The sequence below is a fragment of the Pectinophora gossypiella genome, chromosome 7, assembly GCF_024362695.1.
Source record: "Pectinophora gossypiella chromosome 7, ilPecGoss1.1, whole genome shotgun sequence".
In the NCBI taxonomy this organism is placed as follows: domain Eukaryota; kingdom Metazoa; phylum Arthropoda; class Insecta; order Lepidoptera; family Gelechiidae; genus Pectinophora; species Pectinophora gossypiella.
This window is the reverse complement of record NC_065410.1, coordinates 11,367,403-11,392,885: the sequence shown is the minus strand read 5'-3', so window position 1 is coordinate 11,392,885 and position 25,483 is coordinate 11,367,403. Positions and strand designations below refer to the sequence as shown.

General features: G+C 34.9%; 1 protein-coding gene and 1 long non-coding RNA gene across 2 annotated transcripts in view; one reads left to right on the top strand and one right to left on the bottom strand.

Annotated features, from left to right (window-relative positions):
- Positions 1 to 18,989, bottom strand: part of LOC126368515 (uncharacterized) — a 54,773-nt gene extending 35,784 nt beyond the window's left edge. Inside the window, exons 1-2 of the mRNA XM_050012543.1 lie at positions 18,933 to 18,989; positions 18,690 to 18,790 (exon numbers count right to left, since the gene is read on the bottom strand). Coding sequence (XP_049868500.1) covers positions 18,690 to 18,707 — 18 coding nt within the window. The 5' untranslated portion in view covers positions 18,708 to 18,790; positions 18,933 to 18,989. The remainder of the gene's footprint in view (positions 1 to 18,689; positions 18,791 to 18,932) is intronic.
- Positions 15,092 to 25,483, top strand: part of LOC126368536 (uncharacterized) — a 56,927-nt gene continuing 46,535 nt past the window's right edge. Inside the window, exon 1 of the long non-coding RNA XR_007566600.1 lies at positions 15,092 to 15,956. This is a non-coding gene — a long non-coding RNA (uncharacterized LOC126368536). The remainder of the gene's footprint in view (positions 15,957 to 25,483) is intronic.

The following is a 25,483-nucleotide window of genomic DNA, read 5'->3' as shown; positions in this document are numbered from 1 at the left end:
CGATAGATATAATGAAATGTCCTCTGTGGTCCAATGGTTAGGTGTGCCGAAGCACACGATCCAAAGGTCCAGACTTCGAATCCCAGTGGGGACATATCACAAAATCACTTTGTGATCCCTAGTTAAGCTAACTAGGGATCTTCTTGATCTCTCTTCAAGAACATTTTGTACTTGACCTACAAATTTTTCAATCTAATCATGCTGCGCCGTATCTATCTTGTGTTGAAACACTATCTTAGTAAACGAAGTGTAAGAAAATTACAAATTCTAGTAAATCTTTGCATTGACCTTTGCGTGATAGGACTGAGAAATAAAATGGAAAACGTGTAGAGTACCTATCGTTTACATCGTTTTTCTCTTTACCTACAGATGTATTGACCTTCAACAAGTTTATCCATGATAATTACGTTGAATAAATGATTCTGATTCTTTATTTTTTTAACATAAGGTCATCGCTATATCCCAATAAGGTAGTCAGAGTTACATCCATCACAAGATGATTTAGGTACCCACATCCCTCTGAGCTTTTATGATTTTTTTTACATGTGGTTAATTTACATTTGATTTGAGATTACCTCGGAAGGCTAATACTACTTAGCCGGGAAAATGGGAAGCGCTGAGGGCACTCACCTCGTAAGATTTGGAAATGCGCCTTTTTCTGTTTGACTACAAAATTAATTGAAAAATACAAATTCCCCATTTTTAAAAAGTATGTGCTGGATAGAGTGTGGGAGTCGCATAGTGGGACGTTTACCATAAAGAAACAACAAGACCTTCATTACTTACAAAACAGTTACTATAGGTACACTACACTAAACTACATTATACTACGCTATACTTAATATCTGTATATTTATCTAAACGTGCCCTGAATCTGTTGATAGTGTGAAACTTATGACAACAGAATGTCCATTAGGCGCGTGACGTCGATATGCCGGCGCGGTTATTGTGCGCAGGAGTACGGTTAACAATGCCGCACCTTCTGTGAAAAACTGGCACAACTCAAAAACATTCGTTTGATGAATATTTTTTTTTTGAGGTGACATTCATTACTTGCCAGGATTTTCTTCTCCTTCTATCCTGTGGATTATGAGGTGGATTACGAAGCTCATCAACCCTGTTGTCATGGTCACTATTAATCTGCCAAAGGCCCCTGACATGACTCATGACTCAGGATTGTAAAAACGATAGTTTTTTGAAATGGATTAAAAAAATATATACTGATTTATTTTCGACTCTTAGAAGAGACGCATTTCCTCAAATGACATTCACTACTTGGCCGGAACAAAAAGGTATTTTACTTAAATAGTTTAAAAACAAGCTATGAAGTTACGCCGAATCATGCGCAAGTATGCGGTGCGAAACTGAACTGTATCTAGTGTGTACGCACGCTTGCAACACTTTGCGTAAGCGCACAACGACCATTGTGGTTATGCTTGGATCTTGTGACCACTAGGCTATAATACTTAGCATATTTAGGACTATTAAGTAAAATTTATTAAGTTAGAACGAGCAAAGATATATTGATATACTTAGATACCTAAATCAAACTAATATGAAATGAGAATATTATTTAAGTAAGTAACAACTTATGCTATATTGATGCTGATTTCTGCGAAAAAATGAAAGTAAAAAATATTTAAGTTTATAAATGCTTAAAACCATAAACCTTCCTTTCAGATTTGTCTTACAAGAACGAAATACTGAAAGGATTTTTTTTGAAATCCACGGCTTGAAATGGAACTAATTGACAAGTCATAATAAGCCTATATTTTAAACCTGGTACTAAGTATCTTAAGTCTTGTAAAAAGTCTATGGGTTCGCCGACAATATGATGTAATGTTCTTTATACACCTTTGCTTTACCAGTAATCTCGTTAATTTTATCGTTTATCATTAATCTACAATGTAAATGTCGATCGGTTAACAGTTTACATGGGCCATAAAACGTTATAATGAATAGTTAGATAGAATATAGTGATTTTAAGACCTATGGGCATTTATAATACTTAAATAGGTAGGGCGGTAGTGTGTCAAAATCGAAGCAAATGGAATACCATAGTCTCTGCTTACCCCGGTGGGAAATAGGCGTGAGTGTACGTATGCATGTAAGCATGTAAGTAAGTATACAGATTCTAAAGTCTTAAAATTTTAAATACGTGTATATCTACCGAACTTCATGATTCTTGTCTATTACGAATTACTGACCTAATTAGCATTATGTTTTATTACATTTTATTATAGAGTTAGATGCGAAGTTTAATTAATATACTTTTAATTATAAGAGGAAACAAAAATAACTTTACAGCAATATAAAATGAATATATAACAGCTTGTTAATTCTTATCGTTATCACGCAAGTCGGATATCCCTTAACACGCGATTCTCATAGTGGTCGTATAATTCGAGTTGAGCAAGGTGATTTTCTTATATTAAGAAATCATGGTCAGATGAACCGAGCCATTTGAGGTTTGTCTTTGATTACTTGTGGCTCTGCCAACCCCATTAGGGATTACGGGCGTGAGTTTATGTATTTATGTATGTACTTACTTAAATTATTTTGCTGTAATTATACTCAGTATAGATTTTGTTGTTAACAGTATGTAAGTAAATTATCGAAATTTTATAAAATGAATTAGGTGTATGTATCTAAATTCATTGAACATGCAAGAAAATTAAATTACATTAGCTTGTAATTACTTGTACATTTACATAAACGCAATTCCGAAAATGCGTTGTTTATCTAACGCCATTGTAATAATTGTTTCAAGTAGTTTTGTTTCTCGTGATTCCCTGGTTATACCTATACATTGCATAATATGTCGTTCACCTTCTACAGCATGTACCTAAGTAGGTACTAAAAGAAGCAGAGTTCTAGTAGTTGTACCATAACTGAGTGAAGAGGACAATAAATAAATAAGATATCAAACAGGAGTGAGTTTGTCGAACATACCAAAGCTTTCAACAACTTGATCATTGATTTTTTTTTATTTTTTTTTGACGTGACTTATTGTATTGATTTGCCGCAGATGGCATTAACTACTTGGCCGGACAAATGGGGAGCGCTGAAGGCTCTCACCCGGTACAACGTTTAAGACAACAGGCCTGAGGGTGCCCAGTTGGGCATCGTTTGTCGAACATACCAAAGCTTTCAACAACTTGATCATTGAAGTGTCAATAAATATATATGTCGGATTTAAGCGTTTATTCGTAATCGTAAACCTTCCCTTTAAACTAACAGAATTGTTAGCTCAATAAAACTAGAATATTTCAAAAATAAGAAGTGTAGGTTTAATTAGTAATAAGTTTTAGGGAAAAATTACTCAGGGATGCATATTTGGACCCGTAATATACCAAATTATATTATTAAAATTTTGAGTTTTACAATAAAATTTTGTTAGTCTGTCAATGTTTACAACTGGGTACGTTTATAAATAAATTGTTGTAAATACTGTTTCAGTTTCATACGGTCTAAAAATGTTCTTGGTTCAAATGTGTTAGTTTTTATGTTGACGTAAAAACTGGTCGTAAAATTATTTAAAAAGTAACCGTGTCAAGTTCTCGGCCTTACAATATTTGCTAACCACTGAAGGATGCGGTCAGACCAAATATTTGAGTAGATAAAAAACAGATAAATGTATAAAAATATACTAATGTTTGCTGACTGCACGATAAAGCAAATATTAGACGTAACTTGCGTTGTCTGTCACCTACTTTATGAAGGTTAAGTGTGCTATTAAGAGCTATCTAGATAATAGTATGATTATTACAAAGCTCGCTACATAAGAGACACAAAATTAGAGGTATATATAGTATAAAGATTAAAAAAAAACCAAGTTCGATATCACTTAAAAAGGTCTTTAGTTAGTTTCTTTTACTTATCACTTCCTCAAGCCTTTTAAGTACATTATTGTGAAAGCCATTATTCTAAGCTTTCCGTACTGTAATATCTAGTCTAGTCTAACCCCGACACCAACATAATTTAGGGCCTTTTCAAACGTTTTCTAAACGTTATAGCAATTGACCTAGTACAGAATATTGTAAAATATTGACTATCGATACGGGAGTATACATTCTGACATCAATTTAAATTTTATTGTAGCTTTATCATAATAAGCTGTCAATATCCGAACAGTATATTGTAGATCATTGTAATGAAACGAAAGTGGTTGAAGTTTATTACTTCGTAATTCTAAAACGTTAGAAATTACGAATAAATGTACAATCAGGAATTGAACGCACGAGTAAGGTTCACGTTTAGAGAGTACATTAGAAATGTTTCTTACTACTCACTTGCTTCAATAACAATACCTTGCAACTGTTACGATGTGCGCTATGACACGCATAAACCTACTCTTTAAATGATGTCACACATTACGTTTTGTACAATCATAAATGAACAACCAATAAATTCAAAACAGTGGCATTGTGTGGTTGTGGCAATAATTACATAAAGTACATATTTTCATGCCTTGTCATTTTGTGAATTGTTATTGCTTTTTATGCATCGTGTTAAGTCATTTCATGCAACTTTCTTTGCCTAATAGGTGCGTTTATATATCTTCGCTTTAATATTCGGGAAACTAAATCAAGAAAAATCTGTACTGTTCGGTTTCCGGGTCGATGTGGCCACAATTGTCATTAACCGTAACCGGATTCACGGTAATTATTTTTGCGCTTAGTTGTATTCTATTCTTGTTACAGACCTAAAGAACCATCTCAATTACTAACAAACTAAAATACACTGCAATTGCCTTTGCAAAAATATATATTTTTAGACTGTTCATTCATTGCGGTTTAGTTATGAATGACATGCAAAAACTTAAGATAGAACCACTATTTGCGTTACTGTGACATAAAATTTCGCTACATCATATGTCGGTGATCTTTTTGTACAGTTGTATAAGTACACATGTTTTGAAAATAATCTTACATAATGTAGTACTAACACGTAATCTTAAAGTCAGTTCCATATTCGTCTTTTTTGTAATCATTATATTTAATATCTTGTGAATGATTGTGTATAATATTAAAACCTTCCTCGAAATCTTCCTTATTACTTCTTCTATCGTGTGGGTTGTGAGGTGAATTACCAACCTCATCAACCCTGGTGTCAAGGTTACTTAGAGTTCTTACATTCATTACATAGACTCAAGCCCTTATTTCTTATTGATTTGGCTAACAACTGTATGAAAAAAGTTTCGATAGAATTATTGGTGTAATTCTCTTTATCTTTCACAAGCGCAGGTACGAAATAGATCGTCTAATTAATAAAATCGGCTAATCAATTTCTAACGCTGAACATCTTTACCTAACAGTACCTGGTCGACCTTTACATTGTCTCATTATGAAATCCTTTGCTATTGCCCACTGCTCTACTTTTTGAACAGGATGCTCCTTAACCAACAATTCAGGTCATTAGCATTTCAGCATTTAATCGGCTATTAAACGGTTTCATTATTCCGAATAAAAGGCGTGGCTGGTGTTTTGCGAAGCAATTTCTTAGAACGTTTTAGGATGCGTCCAGGGCCCTGTTTAATACACAATACAATTGTTAAATACAATTACATTTTCATGTGGAGTGTGTGTAGCTTAATCAGAAATATTTCTGGCCTTATAGTGGGTCTTTAAGCCACTGTATTCAATTGTATTCAATGTTTGTATATATAATTGATATCATGTGGCTTCCAGGGGCCTGTTTAATAAAACTTACAATTGTAAATTACAATGACAATTTGGTGTTCATTACGTAGGTAATATGAAACTACAAAATATTCGTGATCACACACTCCGCAATGTACATCAAATTGTCATTGTAATTTATAATTGTAAATTATATTAAACAGGCCCCAGGTGATGTGTGCGGTTAACGGCTATCGTCTCGCCCCCTATTACTCATGAGACTTGAACATAGGCGAGGAGTGGGTGTTACTATACCTTCGCCTACCCTTTTGGGGGGACAGGCATAGTCCTTTTTTATAGTGGTGACACAATAAACATCAAATATTAACTATTTTATAATCGTAATATTTATTAAATAGAGCCCTAGAATTATTAGTACCTAAGTAATCCGGCTTCATGCTAAATATCAGACAGTTGGGTCGTATTTCGGATCTCAGGATACGGAACTCTTTGAACTATGACTAAGTGGTCTGTTTAATAGCATAGTTTTAGCCTTAAGGGGTAAAATTAGCATGATCGGGGTCTATGAGTAATCGGTAAAGAAAACTTTATAGCCACCTCACCTCTAATGTTATAAAGGTATTTAATGGATTATGTTATATATATTTATTATTTGAATCGTTTTCAGAATTCTAACATAACAACATAGCATCACACCTATATTCCCGAAGGGGTAGGCAGGGTGTATAGTATTACCGCTCCTCGTCAGCCATGTTAAAGTCCCATGAAATAGGGCGCGTGTCTGTTTCCATTAACGGGGTTGGGTCGTGTACTAGGTAATAAGTTATGAAATTCTGATTACTAAATAAAGACATATTTAGAACTAACGAAAAACATTATCTTTTTTCCATTTATCTTATTTTTTAATTTTAATCTAGAAAAACGTAATAATAAGTCCGACATTTTATCACGTTTTCCTATGACGTCACACTGTGCTATTTCATACAAACTCCACAGTAATTTTGTGTTTTGACGTTTAGTAAAAAGTAACTGATTTGACTAGTTGGAAACTAGCCTATTGCCTTCATAGGTTTTGCATCATTCCAAACACGAATTCGAACTCATAAAGTCGAATTGGATGGTTTAGTGGATTAATAATATCTAGAAAAAATAAAATAATATGTTTTAAATCCAATATACTTAATATAATAAATTTTGCACCAAACAATTCACTATCTAATATTCCATGACAATGCATAGTAATTTGACTTTATTTCCTTTAGTCTACAAAACGTTATTTCGTAAGACGTCAAAAATCACCGGTTACTTTCAAAGTGGGTTACGTACTGCGATAATTTATACTTTTTGACTTCAAACGAGCGTTTTGTTCTGGACCACGAAATGGTAAGGTGCGTATGTAAATTGACTGTAATTGGAAGTAGAGTGGGAAAAATAAAACCCTAATCTTGTTAATTGCTGACCCAGAACGATTTCTCGGTTGTGCAACTGACCCTTTCGAATAGGGTTCTAGTTCTAACAAGGTAATATTTTTTGTCATATATGATAATAATATATATTTACATTTACTATTTGTAGCCGTGTTGGAAGAACGCTTGACTCTCACTGAACGGTCACAAGTTCGAATCCAGCACGGGCCTAAACCTATGATTTTTGAATTCATGTTTGGGAAATCATCGTGACCCACATACCCGAGAAATGCGTTTCGGAGGTATGTGACCTAACCAGTATTGAGCTGGACTTCCTTTCGTGGGTTGGAAGGTCAGACAGACAGTCGTTTCTGCAAAAATCCGGATCTATCATATCTTCAGGTTAGGTAAGCGGACCCTGTGAAAAACAGGTCCGGTCATCTTCATATGATGATTTGACCGGACAAATGGGGAGAGCTGAATCCTCTGCTAAAATGCTATGAAAATAATTGGAACGTTATCGATAGAGCTCGCACGGAACCGGGATACTTGGAAAGGCATGTGAGAGGCCTTTGCCCAGCAGTGGGATCACACAGGCTAATAATAAAAATAATTGGAACGTAATACTTTGAAAGTAAATTAATGAAGATTTAAATCAATTCTCAATATCCCATATTAACTAACAAATACAAAACGCTTACAAAAAAATAAAACGAATTAATTATTACTTAATCATAAATCACGTATTAAATCTAAGCGCATTAATGAATGGCGCGCACCTATAAGGTGACGTCACGCGCAGCGGGAAGCTCGCCGGAGGCTGCGCTCGCGCATATCAACGCACACATGCGTCGATCGCGTGTCAGTGCGCCGACCGGTCCTGAATGCGTACTTCCGTCTTCCGTGACTAAATTTATCGCTTTTTTACGGTCTATCTAAGTGTGTTTATAGCGATTTTGCGAACTCAATCGTTTTAATAGAGACGCATGTTAACTATAGTATAGTTTGGTAGCTACCATGTCACGCTATTGAATGCATGGAATGTTATTGAACTAGATTTTTGGGAAGATTTAAAGGCAAATTGATCGCCTCAATAGAGAGAGCAAGAAAATATGATTTCATTACAAGTTTTTTTACATATATTTATTTTTTACTTACTTATGAAATTACTTAAATATCTGTTCATAGAGAAACAACTACTAATAAATAAAATAAACCTATTAAACCGCTATTATTTATTTAAAAGAATAATGCGGCTATTATTGGGTAATCCCTAGGTTCCACCTACGCATCTTATAAATCATGAAGTCTTAGTAAACTCGTTAAAGATAGAAAACGTTCTGATATATTGTCGAATATATTATGCAACTATACACAGTATCGTGTGACACAGCCAAGTATGTAAACAAAACATTGTATGTCGTATGTCACCGGCGAACATTGATTCGTGACATAGTTTCTTGCAACACGTTTCTGGCATTTCATTCATACAAGTTCACATTCTTACCGGGATTACTCAATTGCTATAGTTCTATTATGTTTTTAAACATACCATAAGCTCACGACTATATCCCAATTGGGTTAGTCAGAGGCACTGTGGTCCTGTGGTTCGTGGCTTACTTCCCAAACCAGCGGCGCCGGTTCAAATCCCGATGCCGGAGTTGCACCAATGAGTTCTTAATTTATCTTAAGTGCAGTTTTCACTAACACAGTTAGCTCAACCACTATAAACAGCGATACGGCTCACCACCTATCACGTTGGTCTAACAGAGAGCTCGGTACTTAGTTCATATTGCGATGGTAATATCTCTGAATATATTTTTAATGTTGTATATATTGTTATATACGTAAACAAGTATGTATATTACAGTTTTGTTGTCACTTATCAACAACTGATACCTATTATTGTACCTATTATTAGCTCTACCAGCGGCCTTAATAAAACAATGAAGAATAAACAAAATGCTTCTATGCTGTTCTGGGAGCATATAAAAAACATAGAACACGTTCAGCTGCTTCTCTTCCCGGGCATGTCGTAAAAACCGACAGAGGGATTGTGTCCTCTAACATGATGGACTAATGTTATGGGCGATAGGCTGATCCCTTATCACCATAAGGTTCATCATATCCATCTTTGGACTTCGTATCAACAGTGGCTGCAAGTTGTCTTTGATTACTTGTGGCTCTGCCCACCCCATTAGGGATTACGGGCGTGAGTTTATGTATGTATGTATGTATGAAGAATAAACAAATTAATTACGGGAGATAGGCCATCAGGCCCTCTTATGCATGTAAACAAATGAGTATGAATGTAATAATTAGATAGAAATATGACACCTGTAGACGTAATTTGAAAGTATATATTCGACACATTTGTTCATTCATTAATCTGTTATTATTATAAAACATACACTGTACTTGATAATTATCTCATGGGAATAGTGTTAAAGACCTCTAAATGACGTTCTCATAATAATTACGTGCTTTATTACTCTTTATGTCATCAAAATGTCGAATTGGCCTTCGGTGTAACGACACTATGTAATCGTGAATGGTCGAAATTCCCATTGTAACAAGCTCGCTTCCTCTGTCTTCGGCCTCCGTATAGAAGTCAAGGCAAATCTTAATGTACAATTGTCTCAACTAGATGTAGTAGGTTCTACTAAAAAAAAATTGGCCCGTTTTAGACCTTACACGTGGTTTTTTTACATTACAATACTATTTAAATTAAATTCCAAAAAAACTAAGATGATTGTATCTTAACTTACATTTAAAATTAGAACATATTTAAATGTTCGGTCCAATTGTAATAAAATAAAAATAATATTTCCACACTCTAATTACTATAAAAAAACATGAATGTGAAAAAGTCAGTAAGAAATAAACTACTGATTAATTTACTACGAGACCCTGAACTTTTCAATACATTCTATATTTTAATCTGGTACTTAACAATGCGGAAATATAAACATTTTGTTTATCTTATGTTTGTTAATTGGCATATATTTATATTTTTTGCGGAATAACAAAAAATACTAATCTATTTTAGGTAATAGAATATGTAAGATTGTAATTTTCTTGTACACGTATTATTATTCATAATATTTTTATGGACTACTGACTTCAAAAACAGAACCAGATAAATATATTGTTCAATTTTATATTAGGATCAGAAGACATTTACGATTTATTTATATATTTCGCCGAAAGTCCTCAAAAGCCGATACGCCGAATTTCGCTTTCTACAAGGTAATATGATAACATAAATATAAAATACATAATGTGGTCAATTTTGCGCACGCTTTCCATTAACTAAAGTTACACAATTCTTACCAAATAAAAATGTAAGCAAAATTAAAGCTTTTTATTTAAATTATATGTCATGAAAAATGCCTTCAAAAATTTTTCCTACAACATTTGATTCTCTAGGACATGAAATAAATATAAGTATATTTATGTCAATAAACGAAATTAACGTTTACATTTTTTAGTAAAATTATGTAATATTAAGGTAATGTATTCATTCACCAAATAGCTAGTAATCATGAAGATTGTTCCATACAATATTAACATTAGAATGTACTAATCCCATTAATGTTTATGTACAAAAAAGTACTTCTTATATAAGCAGAGACGATGGATGTACAAAGGTATACTAGTGATTATATAATATGGCAATTTCACCCTAAAGAAGCAGTACAGAAGGCACTAATGAGAAAGGTGTGGGTCCTATTGTCCGATCCTTCCCAACAAAGCGATGCTTATCTTTTCAGGAATGCTTTAGATGTCATAAAAACTGAAAATACAATTTGTCATTTGCGCACATAAAAGTACATAAGTAACTGGCAAACAGCAATATTGTTTCTTTTTGATGAATTGCTTCAATGTGGTCTTTTCAAACCCGAGTAAATCCTCAGATTCTATGTAGGCATGAGTTTATATTACTTATGTGTTTAAATTAGAAAACCGCTGATCCAACTCGTAATGTGCATGTTTACTTGCTTTATATCTTATATATTGTAGTGTTGTCTGTTCACCCAATCACGAAACACGCAAACGTAACATCAGGCAAAACTAGTTAGTTCAAAATTATTATGAGACAATGACTCATTTATCTAACAACCTGAAGAGACTTGTATAACGAAAATAGTATTATTTATCTTAACCATAGAATAGCAATATATTTTTCATTTTTTTTTTAATAATTACAACAGAAGCTCTTCCATGCACATTATAACAGATACAGCAATGGAATTCTTTTCTTTATGAATAAGAAGAATAAAATAAAGCAGTTTCTTTTTGTAAGACAGTTTTTCAAAGCATTATGGATGAAGTTGGCTGACTTTAACTTTACTTACTTACATATTTTCCAATTCGATATTTTATGATAGATATAATTTATAGACAATTTTAGCTCATGAAAGCTATATTAAAACGTGACCATAACGATGTTTCAAAAGTTACTATTACAACGGTTGAGTTAATCATAAAACGTAATTTTACAGTATTTATTTTGACGGTATTTATATGGATACCTAACTGCATTTAGACTAAGGTTTTAACTATTATTATTTGGCCAGTTTTGTTATGGCTTTATGACTAAACCATAATCATGTTACTAGCTATTATGTTAGTAACGTGTTTAGGGTTATTTTAATGTAAGTTACCGCCGCTAGGTTTTAGAAGTAATTACAGAAATGACTCACGCGCACAATCCCTACAGGAGTAGCCAGTGCTACAGGTTATTTGAAAACGACTTGCATCTAATCCTGATATTTTGTTCGATGATGGCTATGTTGAACCGACCATCGCCCAGATTCTCCAGATTTTGATAATTACATTTGCTGCCATAGAATTTGATATTCACTTTTGTACGAAATACAAAATCTATTACCTTGACAAATTATAGATATCAACCCTCAATTTAGGGGTCCGAGACTACTTAATAACTTCATTTAATTATCTACAATCACTAAGGCACTCCTTGCAAGTTTTGCAACGACCGAAGCAGCTCATTTTAAACCGTCCTCGTTAAAGTAATATACTTAAGTAATTCAAGTTATTTTATTACCTAAGTTTATTTCCATTTCAAGCTTTTGTCTAACTGCCATTATCTCTATAGTTTCAGATATACAATGTGACTTTAGCACGATTATCTTAAACGTTTACTGCGTTATCAAGTTGCTGTTAAAATAGTTATTTAATATCGGTGACGCGAAAACTTATTTCGTCTGTTTATTAGTTCTAGTTTAAACCACAATCCGTTGTGTAAATTTTTATTTATTGTTTTTGTAAGTGCAGACTTGCAAATAAGATTTACAGTGAAATAAAACTGGTTACTTTACTATTTGTGCTAATTAAGTAAATACCAGAAAAGTGGTCATAAAATCATAAGAGCTGTTACTAGGATTTTATTGTTAAATATCATATCAAAAATGTAATATCTTTATTTCGTTTCTTTTACCTACAATTTAAATCTCTTAGAGAGCATGCCGGTACCCAAGGAGCGTGGTGAAGTATTTTTCATACCGCCGGATTGATTGAGGAGAGGCCTTTGCCTAGAACTTATATATCTTTATGTTTGTATTTAAGCTGCGTATGTATGTATAAGTTTATAGAGTTTAAGGGCCCTATCTCACTAGGACACCATGGTGTATGCAGTTGAAACCATGTTGACACAAACAAATGTTGCAATTGACGCTTGGTATCTTGTTGGTTGGCCAGCGCGACTATGGTGGCGCCACCGTAGAGATCTAGTGAGAAATGGCCCTAAGGAATTCAAATATGGATTCAGTTAATGATCTGTCAGGTTCTATATTACCAAACTTGAACTTACGTCCGTGTTTGTAACATACGTCAAAACAGCATTACAAAACGTTACAAATCAACGCACCTCGGGTCACGGAGGCCATACTACACCAAGGTCGCTTTTTACATATCTCGGTCACGAGCAGCTGATCATCATCTAAACGAGGCTTAATTGCAAATAAACCACAAAAGATTTTTTTTGCAATTATCATGTGAACCACCCTCGCGATTGTTTTATAATACGGCACGCCCTTGGCCGTAATTAATAAAAAAATATGAGTGTGTCGAGTTTTAATGACGTATAATCTATGTTTAATTTATATATTTTTTATTGTAAGAAATAAATCATAAAACAAACTAGTAATTACGCTTTTTGTACCATGGTAAATTTATTGATTTTTCATAATTCGAATGGACATTAATTTACCTTCATTTTCCACGTAACAGCTCAGAAAAACTTTTATTTTATTTCGTTTATTACTTATTAAAAAAAATCATTCAAAGTTACAAGCAAACCTTAACCACGCGTTTAAATTTGATTAATACATTCACAATCCGACCTAGTTTTACACACGTAAACTTCATCGGGCTTAAATTAAATTAATCAGTTTGAGATGTGCTATTGCCCAACGAGGAAGCATCGACGAAGTGACGTAAGCCCACTTACACACTACAAAGTTACCGTGTAATAAAAGTAGGTGTAAATCATTGAGATATATTGAAAAGCCGATGCAATCTACAGTTATAGACTAACAGCTGCACTCGTATTACTATCTACAAGCTTTGTTGTTTCAATTACAAAACTCTACACTGTAATTCAGAAACGCTTCGAAGGGATAGAAAATTGAGTTACTTTCAAAAGTCTTCATTTATCGCTTCTTTAGTAATCTTTGTAAAATAATAATACTTTAGATAAAAGACTCACGCACTCGTAAACTTACAATAAGCATAGAAAATTAAAGATGAGTTAAGTACAAATATCTTTTTATTTTTTAAATAATATTATTATTGTTTTACCGTTTAGTGAGTCTACTAAAATTGTTTCATGTAACTGTTGTAAAATATATACATATTAGTTTTTATAACCGTCCAAAATTATCGAGGTAAATGGAGCAATAAATAACAATTTAGTATTGAGGCTTGAAATCTGAATGCGATCGAAAGCAGTAATAGCAATAACCTAGGAATTGACCCGCAGATTTACAGCCTACGAATATTTATCTACCGACAGTCTACTGCTATATATTACCAATTGTCAGACAATTTTGTTTGATTAATAAAGTGTTGATTATGGTTCTATTACTTGTACGAGTCTGATGGCAAATAGTGATATGGGAACTTGTAACAAATCAATATAAATAATCAGCTGCAAATTGCTATTATTTATATTTTTGATTGCTATTTTCATTGCCTATTTTATTTTATGACTGTAACAGAAAACTTAACCATGCATATAAATAAGTAGTGTACTATTTTATTTGTTAATTTTATATATTTGTTTTTGTAGTAGAAAACCTAGTCTGGATTTAAATAATATATTTAATTTAAGAGTTTGTAGAGATGTTCTCACCCAAATATACAACATTTTAGTATGTTCAAAATCATGTTGATTCCATTTACTTACGTAAATATATGGACAGATTTATGACGAGTGTTAAATAACACTGCTTTGCTTCGAACTGCGTGAACGCACAAAAACTTGGAACGTAATCGGAAAAGTAAGATGCTAAATCATTTGAAGGCAAAAACGTACTTCAAGGAAACCCTTATTTAGAACCGACAGGTTAATAAAGTTACTATAAATAAGTGTACATTTGATTAACAGTACTTTTAATTAAACAAAAATGTGGACTAAACGATAGGCATACGAACTATTCTTGCCTGACCCTGAAAGTAACTGACAGACTTTACTAAAATAACTATTTATTTAGCTAAGAGTTAGTGCAACTTTAATTTACTTTACACTATATCAATAAAGTTACATTTACTATCAAGAAAAGGATGCTACTAAAGTTGCATGTGACAAAGGTGTTTTAAAACTTTATAATTAAATTGATATTGTTTATATTACCAAAAACTAGGTATGCGCTATAGATTAGTTCTTTTTACGAAAATCAACACACACATTATTCACAAACTTTTATAATATACACATAATATATCAAAGATCAAAAAGTGCACATTAAGTAACTACGTTACTTTCCTAAACGGATATATTGTAGGTATCTACACTTCTCATCAAAAAAATCGAAACACTTCCGTTTTCATTGTTTCTGTCCGAATTTAACACAAAAAAGAATTCATACGATGAAAAAAAATACATAAATGTATAGCTGGCAGTTTGGCCATTACAGTAATAAGCGAAAATTCTAAATTCAAAATTAGAATTTCATTTGTTTATCTTATAAACGAAATGAATCACTGTTTTGAGACAAATGTGTGTTTAGGGTTGGAGTACATTTAGCGTTTAAAAACTGAAAATTGGCGCCTATCCTTAAACTTTTTGTTTTTTATTTCAATACTGTGACTTTGGGACGTCTGAAAAAAGGTTTTTTTTCTAAAACGTATGGATACTTCGCCCACAGAAGCCGCCCAAGTTGTGGCATTGCTGGATTCTGGCCTTAGTCAGCGTGTTGTGGCTGCAAGACTGCATCTAAGCCTGTCATCTGTTCATAGAGTCTATAAACGTTATCGGGAGACTGGTTTGTTCACGCGCCGTTCAGGATCTGGCAGGAATCGGGTCACTTCTGAGCGAGATGATCGATTTATTGTAACAACTTCTTTAAGAAATCGACGCCTTAACGCTTTTCAACTGCAGCAGCGGCTTCGTGTTGTACGAAGGGTGGCTGTAAGTGACTCTACAATTAGAAGAAGGTTGAAGGATCGTGGACTGGTACCGCATAAGCCAGCAAATGGGCCGAAATGAACTGCAGACCATCGAAGAGCGCGCCTTAACTTTGCACGTGAGCACCTAAATTGGTCATACCTACAGTGGAGCAAAGTTCTCTTTTCTGATGAGTGTAAAATTATGCTGTATGGAAGGAACAAGGTCTACAGAAGAGACGGAGAACGCTATGCACAATGCTGCATTGAAGAAAAGGTCAGCTATGGTGACGGTTCTGTAGGTATGACCAATTTAGGTGCTCACGTGCAAAGTTAAGGCGCGCTCTTCGATGGTCTGCAGTTAATTTCGGCCCATTTGCTGGCTTATGCGGTACCAGTCCACGATCCTTCAACCTTCTTCTAATTGTAGAGTCACTTACAGCCACCCTTCGTACAACACGAAGCCGCTGCTGCAGTTGAAAAGCGTTAAGGCGTCGATTTCTTAAAGAAGTTGTTACAATAAATCGATCATCTCGCTCAGAAGTGACCCGATTCCTGCCAGATCCTGAACGGCGCGTGAACAAACCAGTCTCCCGATAACGTTTATAGACTCTATGAACAGATGACAGGCTTAGATGCAGTCTTGCAGCCACAACACGCTGACTAAGGCCAGAATCCAGCAATGCCACAACTTGGGCGGCTTCTGTGGACGAAGTATCCATACGTTTTAGAAAAAAAACCTTTTTTCAGACGTCCCAAAGTCACAGTATTGAAATAAAAAACAAAAAGTTTAAGGATAGGCGCCAATTTTTAGTTTTTAAACGCTAAATGTACTCCAACCCTAAACACACATTTGTCTCAAAACAGTGATTCATTTCGTTTATAAGATAAACAAATGAAATTCTAATTTTGAATTTAGAATTTTCGCTTATTACAGTAATGGCCAAACTGCCAGCTATACATTTATGTATTTTTTTTCATCGTATGAATTCTTTTTTGTGTTAAATTCGGACAGAAACAATGAAAACGGAAGTGTTTCGATTTTTTTGATGAGAAGTGTATTTACGTTCAGATGTAATTTGCATACACCTGTGGATCAACCAACTGATATAACTATTATTCAATACTAGCTTAATACTATGTTTCTAAAACATTTGTCTTGGTATTGACTGATGTCGAAAAGATAATTCGAATAATTTGTTTTAGCCACTGTAACATACAGCTTTGCTAATGGTAGTTTTACGAGAATATTTCAGCGAGCAATAAATTAGTCCCTGTCATTGTTTAACTAGTAATTATCAATCTTGTTGCGCGGGAGCAGAAGTTTCATCACGTTAGGTCCACTTTTGAAGTTTACATACTCAATACAGTTCATCGTACTTATCATTTTCAAACAACTCAGAGGCGACATTTTTGCCCAAGTAGATAAATCCATTTGTGACAAATCAACATTAGGTCACGACAAAAAAGAGGCTACAGATTCCTTTGTTGGTGCATTAGTTACTTATATGATTTGTATAGCTTCCTTGTATAGCTTTTAGGTAATTAATTGTCTAATACAGTTGACAGTTTCAATAAGGTAAAACTACTACTTTCGTAGGATCCGGTTTTTCAGACACAGTAGCTAAACAATGAGTATTGGATTTCAAAAGAACGTTGGGGTTTACGAGTATATAGTACATATTATATATTTGTGTTTTGCAGATACGTCGTTTGACATCGTGTTTCAGGACAGCGTTTACGGATTGGGTCATGATATATCACGAAATGACCCTTTAATTAACGAACTTAAGAAGCTGTGTATATTCATGGTCTGGTAATAATCAGTCACCATAACGGGTCATCATACTAATCTATTCTCCAATAGTCATATTCTACGATATTGTGGCTCTGCTTACCCTGATAGCAATAACATGCGAGAAAGTATCTGTCATTTGTTTTATAAATTACTCTTTATCTTTTCTCGTTCCTAAGTAATCACAACATTCTAATTTATATTCTTTTGAAACTTAGTAGATCTTATTTACGTAGAGCGCTTGTCGTTAACCACTTTCGGTTTCAAATGTATGCGCTTGCGCTTTATCGCATCGTGTCATCGAGGTTCTTGTTTGGGAACATACTGTACAAGGCGATCGTTTTGTTTAAATATTCTCAGTTTCATACAAACATCCATTGTTTACCTTTTATGTCCTTTTAAAGCAATATCTTTGTCTTCAGTCTTACATACATAAAATGATCCTTAACGCGGAAAGATAAACAAGAAACTAATAACAAAACAACCTGTAGCCACTTTTGATAGGAAGTCTGATAGATATAAACCGTATAGAGACATATAATGACCTAATCTTCCACAAAATTAACCCAATAAAGGGGACAATTAGATAGGTTACAATACCTCTATCGGTGTTTGACATATCTAGGAAGATAAACTTAACATGTTCTATGTTTTATACGCTTCCAGCCCTGCATAAGTAACGTGTTTAATCTCACTTGATGTAATATGTAGTTAGTATAAGTGAATTCACGAGACGCGTCGAAGCTTACAGGTAATAACTTTCGTATCTTAGTAAATTCAATTCCGGTAAATAATATTATAACATAAAAATAATGTCTTAAGCAGCGTTTTATATATATAATGTTATTATGAGTATAATCTTGCGATTCGTTACATAATTCGACACGAAAAATGTTATTTAATACGCGTTACGTTCAGTTCACGTTATTTCCTAATTTTAGCTTCAATATAAATAGAAAATTATTATTTAATTGGAATGAAATTATTATAAGTAGATAGGAATAAGTAATATATTTCCGGTGAATTTTGTTTTTAAAATATAAACTTTCTTATTAATGATTATTATATTGTTATGGTTTGAAAAATTAAAACAAAATAAATTTTTAAATTAAAAACAGAAACCCGTTTGACCAAAACTGAATAGTTATTTAACAAGTTTCTTACGTTCGATTTTTAAATTTTTCTATCTTTTTAATTTATATTTTTTAAACTTACGGTTTTGAGGTAGGTCATGTTGGCTTGTTCTTGCACTGTCACTTCACTGCGCGCACACTGTGGCTACGGCTGCGGTCAGACTGACTGTTGTCGGAGCGTCACTGCAACCAAACGGTGGTGGTATAATGCACCAATACCATACACCAATGCCACGCTTATTAGATCACGTAAGTTTGAACTTTCGCAAACGGCCTTGACAATACACGACACGTTTTTTTTTCTGTTTTAATTAAGGGTACGTACAGGAGCTGTTGACGGCTTGCGCGTGAGTTGATTAGTACGCACTGAAGCGGTGTGCTGTAGTTATATAGGACAGCGAGTGACCTCCGCCTTAGGGAAGTGTTAGTTATCCACGTGGTGGCACCCGTTATTGGATTTTTCGTTTCAGTGGATTCGAGGGCTTAAGTGGTTTGCGCGATTCTTCTGAAGAGATATATTTTTATGGTTTATGATTTTTAAGGAAAGAATGTATGGTTAAGTTAGTATGCCTTCGGTCCGTTTTAAAGTTGGTTGATCCATTCATATCAAATGAACTATTGTGTCTGGAATTCAGGAGTCGTTGTGGCGCGACTCCAGCGGCTTCACTCTCAAGAGGAAGTTAGTCTTCCTTCTGATGTACTCTGTTACGTTATATTGCATTGTTTTAATAGACACACCTTCATTATCAAATAAAGGGGTTCAATTGCCAAGCCAACAACAACAAGCCATATGGCTCCACTACTCCGCAGTGGAGCGATATATACTCCATACGCCTTCGATGGGTCCAACAATCCTTATGTTTATAATGGAAATTATCGTCGATGAAAATTCTAAATCAAATAAGATTCGAACCTTCAGCTCTTATCATAACCTGGATAGTGTTAACAATTACACTAGATCCTCATCCTGTTCATACATACATACATAAATAGTATATACGTCCCACTGCTGGGCACAGCCTCCCCCCAATCAACCGGAGGGGGTATGGAGCATACTCCACCACGCTGCTCCAATGCGGGTTGGTGGAGGTGTTTTTACGGCCAATAGCCGGGACCAACGGCTTAACGTGCCCTCCGAAGCACAGAATCATCTTACTTTTTCGGACAATCATCCTGTTTATGGGATTTTTTTTATTTGCAACTTAATTGATTTTATTAATACTATCTACCTGTATACGATATGTATAAAAGCGAAAGTTTGACTGACTCACTCACCACGAAATCTCAGAAACCACAAGTACTAGGGGACTCAAATTTTGAATGGGGTTCCTTTTAGGACGTGCGCGCTCACTAAGACGGGATTTTGCGAATATAAACCCTTAAGAGGGTAAAATGGGGTGACAAAGTTTGTATGAAACTTCTATAGTTTTAATAGTAGGGATTGATACTTAGTAAATGTATGTGAAATGGTAACGTGGAATTTTTGCCTGTACAAAAGACTTCAACGCAAATCGACAGATATTATTTTTTTATTTATTTGATTTATTTTTGATCTGTTATACAAAGGCGAGGTACTACAGTCTTGAGCAATATTATTGTACTCATTTTAGAACCATGTCGCACTAACATATTTTACATTAAGTAAGACCTAGGGTGGTATTAATCAACGAATCTCAGCTGAGACTACCCTCAAAATCATGCTCAAGTCCCTGTTTTTATATAAGAATTGTCACATTGACATGATCTTGAGGGCAGTCTCCAAGTTGAGATTAGTTTATTAATACCACCCTTAGGGTGGTAAGTAACAATGTTTCGAGACTGTCCTCAAGATCATGGCAATTTGATGGTTCTTATAAAAAACAGGGACCTGAGCATCATTTTGAGGGCAGTTTCAGCTAAGATTTCTTTATTAATACTACCCTTATAGTTCAATTTTTAAAAAACGTTAATGTGACGCGGTATTACTGCGGATGGCACATTAAGTAGTCGTCCCGGCTATATTAAGTATGTAGTCGCCAGCTATTATCTAGTTAAGTATGTAGTCGTTACTTGAGCCTTCTCAGGGCCATTGGTGGCTCAATAGTAACCCAGTCACCAGGTCAGTCACTGACCTTACACCCCACGTGAGTACGAGAGAAGAAGAAGGAGTACGTATTTACCACTATATCCAAAGTGATACTCGTAATAATTCTGGAATATTTTTAGTTTTTTTTTTTGTTTCCCACCGTGCGTGGAACGGAAAACGTAACTCTTGTTACAATGTCTTATTTCATTTCTAACATAACACGTGTAATTATTGTAATCTACTTCCATACATAACCATTTGTATGATAATGAATGTTCTATATTCCCCATAAAAGTTATTACCTTGGGCAATTAATAAGTAATTGTTCTAAATACATACATTACTACACGGAAATATGAATTGGTAACGATCTGCCCTCCCTTCATTGCAATGGATTTTTATAGCGCTTGAGGGCGCCAAGGGCCACCTCGGTTCAAAGCATTTCCTCAGGGATTATGTTGGAGAAAATAAGCCCAAAGTGGGCCGACAACTATAAGCGCTGAAGGAGGGATAACAGCGACCACAACGACTGGTTATCGAGAATCAGTATAGCACCCGCTATAGCACCGACATGTCGAGTTCAAAACGATAAATAAGCCAATAAGCCATCTCAGGGGCCTACAATAACCCTGACACCAGGGTTGATGAGGCTGGTACCCCACCTCATAACCCACACTTTAAGAAGAATAAACCAATCGAAGAGTTGAATCATTTTCTATCGCATCGCGGTACTGAACTATTTTCTGATTCTTAATATCATAATTGGGTTGTTTCCTAGGTCAAAAATATTTTTTATTATGAAATTCTGATTAATACTAACTAAAGAAAGATCTAAAGGTGACAAAAACGTTACCTTTTTTTAAATTAACTTATTTATGAATTTTAATAAAGAAAAATACAAATTCCATAGTCATTTCGTGTTTTGACGTTTAGTAAAAATTAACTGATTTGACTAGTTGGAAACTACCCAATTATATTGCAATAGTTAAAGAATATTTGCTATGTTATGTGAAGAATATTTGTATCATAAGTACTCATTTTAGGGCTTCATATGTAATGAAATGAAATACGATTTATTGCAGTAATTGTGGAGGTACATTGTGTTGGAAGTAAGTATTATGGCTCAGCACAATCAGACATGTTCTGACGTACAATAATTTTTATAAATCGTAGATCTCGACGCAAAGCGCCAAATACGGAAGACTCGACCGAAACCCTCCTATAACTACATACTCAATGGATCTTCAAATCCAAGTTTGGTTTCGCCAGCCACATCAGAGCCCACCAGAACATAGACCGAGGATAGATATTAAGAAGTCGCGGAATACGGTTTGGACGACATGATGATGATTATAAATCTTACTCTAAATTAGCTAGTTACCTATACTTAAATCGGATTTGCATACTAAAGTTGCTATATTATGTTGTTTTCTGGTTACTAGTGGTTCTGCTCATCCCATTAGGGGTTTCGGGCGTGAGTTTACGTATGTATGTGTGTATGGTTAGAGTATGGCGATCGTAAAACGTCCTTCAATGCGTCATCGCTCCTGCTCACGAGTGCTATGATTCACCTATTGTGACTGTAAAGCTAAAACAATAATAACATTGATTTAATACTTAGTTTAAATAGCTGAATTGCTATTACTAAGCAATATTGGTGACAGGTAATAAGAGTGCAAAATCCCACTCGTTTTATGACGAAATTTTGTGACAAACAGGATAGAACGGGATGACAAATAGAATTACCTATGATGAGTTTCTAAACTGAAACTGTATAGGGTGTTAGTGACATCGTAACGAATACTGAGGGGGATGATTCAGACCATGATTCTGAGTTGATATCAAGTTTTTGGAATTTTCCGTCGTGTGGAATCATCCCTCTCAGTATGCGTTAAGATGTCACTAACACCCCGTTGATGGATATACAGGTTGCCATACAAGTAGGAATGAGTGTTAGTGACACCGTAACGAATACTGAGGAGGATGGTTCAGACCATGATTCTGAGTTGATATCAAGTGGAACTTTCAGTCGGAAAATTCATGATTTTTTTTGTGTTTTTTAAATTAATTTCAGTTCCATACTTTTGCGACGGAAAATTCCACTTGATATCAACTCAGAATCATGGTCTCAATCATCCCTCAAAGTTCTCGTTACCATGTCACTAACACCTTGTATATGAGTTTTTAGAGATTTTATCACCGAAAAGGAAAAAAGAAAAGAGAAAGAATCCCGAACTCGCGAGATCTCGTCTAATTTTGCAGGATCAATCCCGAAGTATCCCATTCGAGATCGGCGGAATTGAGCGAATCTCCGAGAGTTATATTTTTGTTTTGATTATGCTGATTCCCAAAGAAAACTTCATTATTTAGTTAGTAATATCGAAGAATAAAAGTGTTTGTTTTCTTTCAAAAAATATTTTATTTTAATTAACATCACTATCACAAATAAGCAGTTTCAATCGTTTTATGAACTAGACGCGATTCCCGATTTTTTTTCTCGGGATCTCGCGGGATGATATTTCCAATCCCGTATGATCTCGAATTTGCGATCTCGAGTCGGGATTGCATTCCCTACAAAACACTGGGCTGATAAAATCTGAATGTCATCGGAACGATAAAAAATAGGTAAGTACTCGTATTAATATGTAGATAGGTTAGATCTATATCTAAAGTTTATCTATATAAACTTTAACGATTTTAACGTCGTAGGTGGATTTTCGTATCGACATGCCTAGATAGCTTAGTAGGTGCCTAATTTAATTATCCTTAATTTTCCATAACAGCCTCCGTGGTCTAGTGGTTAGAGCGTTACGCTCACGATCTGGAGGTCCGGGTTCGATTCCCGATGGGGACATTGTCAAAATCACTTTGTGAGACTGTCCTTTGTTTAGCAAGGACTTTTCAGGCTTGAATCACCTGATTGTTCGAAAAAGTAAGATGATTCCGTGCTTCGGAGGGCACGTTAAGCCGTTGGTCCCGGCTATTAGCCGTAAAAACACCTCCACCAACCCGCATTGGAGCAGCATTGGTGGAGTATGCTCCATACCCCCTCCGGTTGATTGAGGGGAGGCCTGTGCCCAGCAGTGGGACGTAAATAGGCTGTTTATGTAATTTTCCATAGTCTGCTAATTAAAGGAGTATTGTTTCTCAGTGTGGCCGTGTGTATGTGAGGCGACACTTCCGCGTGTCCGCGCAAGGTGAATGCCCTCCGGGTGTGCACGCGCAATGCCAGTGAATGGTCACTCAGATATCCTTCTTCGAAGTTTTTTTTAATCCGCTTGGAACCGCAAACCGCCGATTTGTCAACGTCCTTTTATGTTAGCCAGGTGGTTGTAAAGCTCTATAGAGCAATGTGGCATCAGAATCCGGAAGTCGTAAGATTGTTCTACGCGACGACTTTATCTACGTAAATATTAAATCAATATTAATTGTTGATGAAAAAAATTATCTACCGTCCATAATATTAGGATATTATCCAGCAGATTTTAGAACATGTGAAGAACAATAAGCAACTGAACATCTGCATTCACATTATTATTATTAGACGTTGACCAATTTATATTTATATTATTATATTATTTACATTTATATTATGACCAATTTTTTTATTCTAATTAGGCATATGCTTTTCATACACTCCCAGTCCAGCATGTAAATAAAATCAAACTAAGTGGTAGATATAAAAGTATAATGTGTTTTTAGTCATCAACATTTTCAGGCTTTGCACGTGATTACTTAATAAGTATAAAAAATAGATCAGTTAATCTAAACTTCTTCTAAATCTTGAGGCGCTCGGTGGCGCAGCGGTAAACGCACTCGGTCTGCGATTTTTGAAGTTAAGCAACTTTCGCAAAGGCCGGCCATAGGTTGGGTGACCACAAAAAAAAATAGTTTTCATCTCGACCACCTCCGTGATTCGGAAGGCACGTTAAGCCGTTGGTCCCGGCTGCATTAGCAGTCGTTAATAACCACCAATCCGCAATGGGCCCGCGTGGTGGTTTAAGGCCCAATCTCCCTATCCATCCATAAGGAAGGCCCGTGCCCCAGCAGTGGGGACGTTAATGGGCTGGTGATGATGATGAATCTAAACTTATTAAACTTTTATTAACATTGCAAGCAATTGCACACGTAAACAAACAAAAAATAACATTCAAAGAAAATAGGTTTGAATGAGAAAGATGATTAGATTCACAATGATTCGTGGAAAATCCATCCACTGTTTGGATTAAGGAAAAACCTAATGAGAATTTAAAGCGATTTACAGATACCAGATCATCACGCGATACGCCCGTGGACTTCTATTCTACTTTACTACATTGTCTTGCAGATGAAAAGGTCAGTTCATGATGATTGAATCTATAATACAAGATTATAGTTCAGCAACATTAATAAGAGAGAAAAGTTTGTAAGTACCTGTGTCTATAAGAATAACATTGACTTGATTTGATGATTAAAATGGAACGGTAAGGAATGGAATCTCTTGGAACTCTAAACTAAAAAAGATACCTTTAACATAAAATGTCGTCACGCCTGTATCCCCAAAGGGGTAGACAGAAGCGAGGTTTAACCGCGGTTAATAGCAATAACACAGTTGTCTATGAGTGGGTGTATATACGTACACCTCTATCTACTCCTGCACTGGCCAAGTAGCGAATCTTAAGGCCTCTACAAAAAAAAGTTCAATGACAAATGAGATTTATAGGACTTTGAGCCTTACGACTACAAAAAAAAAATGTTTTCCATACCTACAAGCAACAGCGCGGGAAAACAATAGTAGTATACTTTGTAGAAAACTACTTAGTGTCATACAA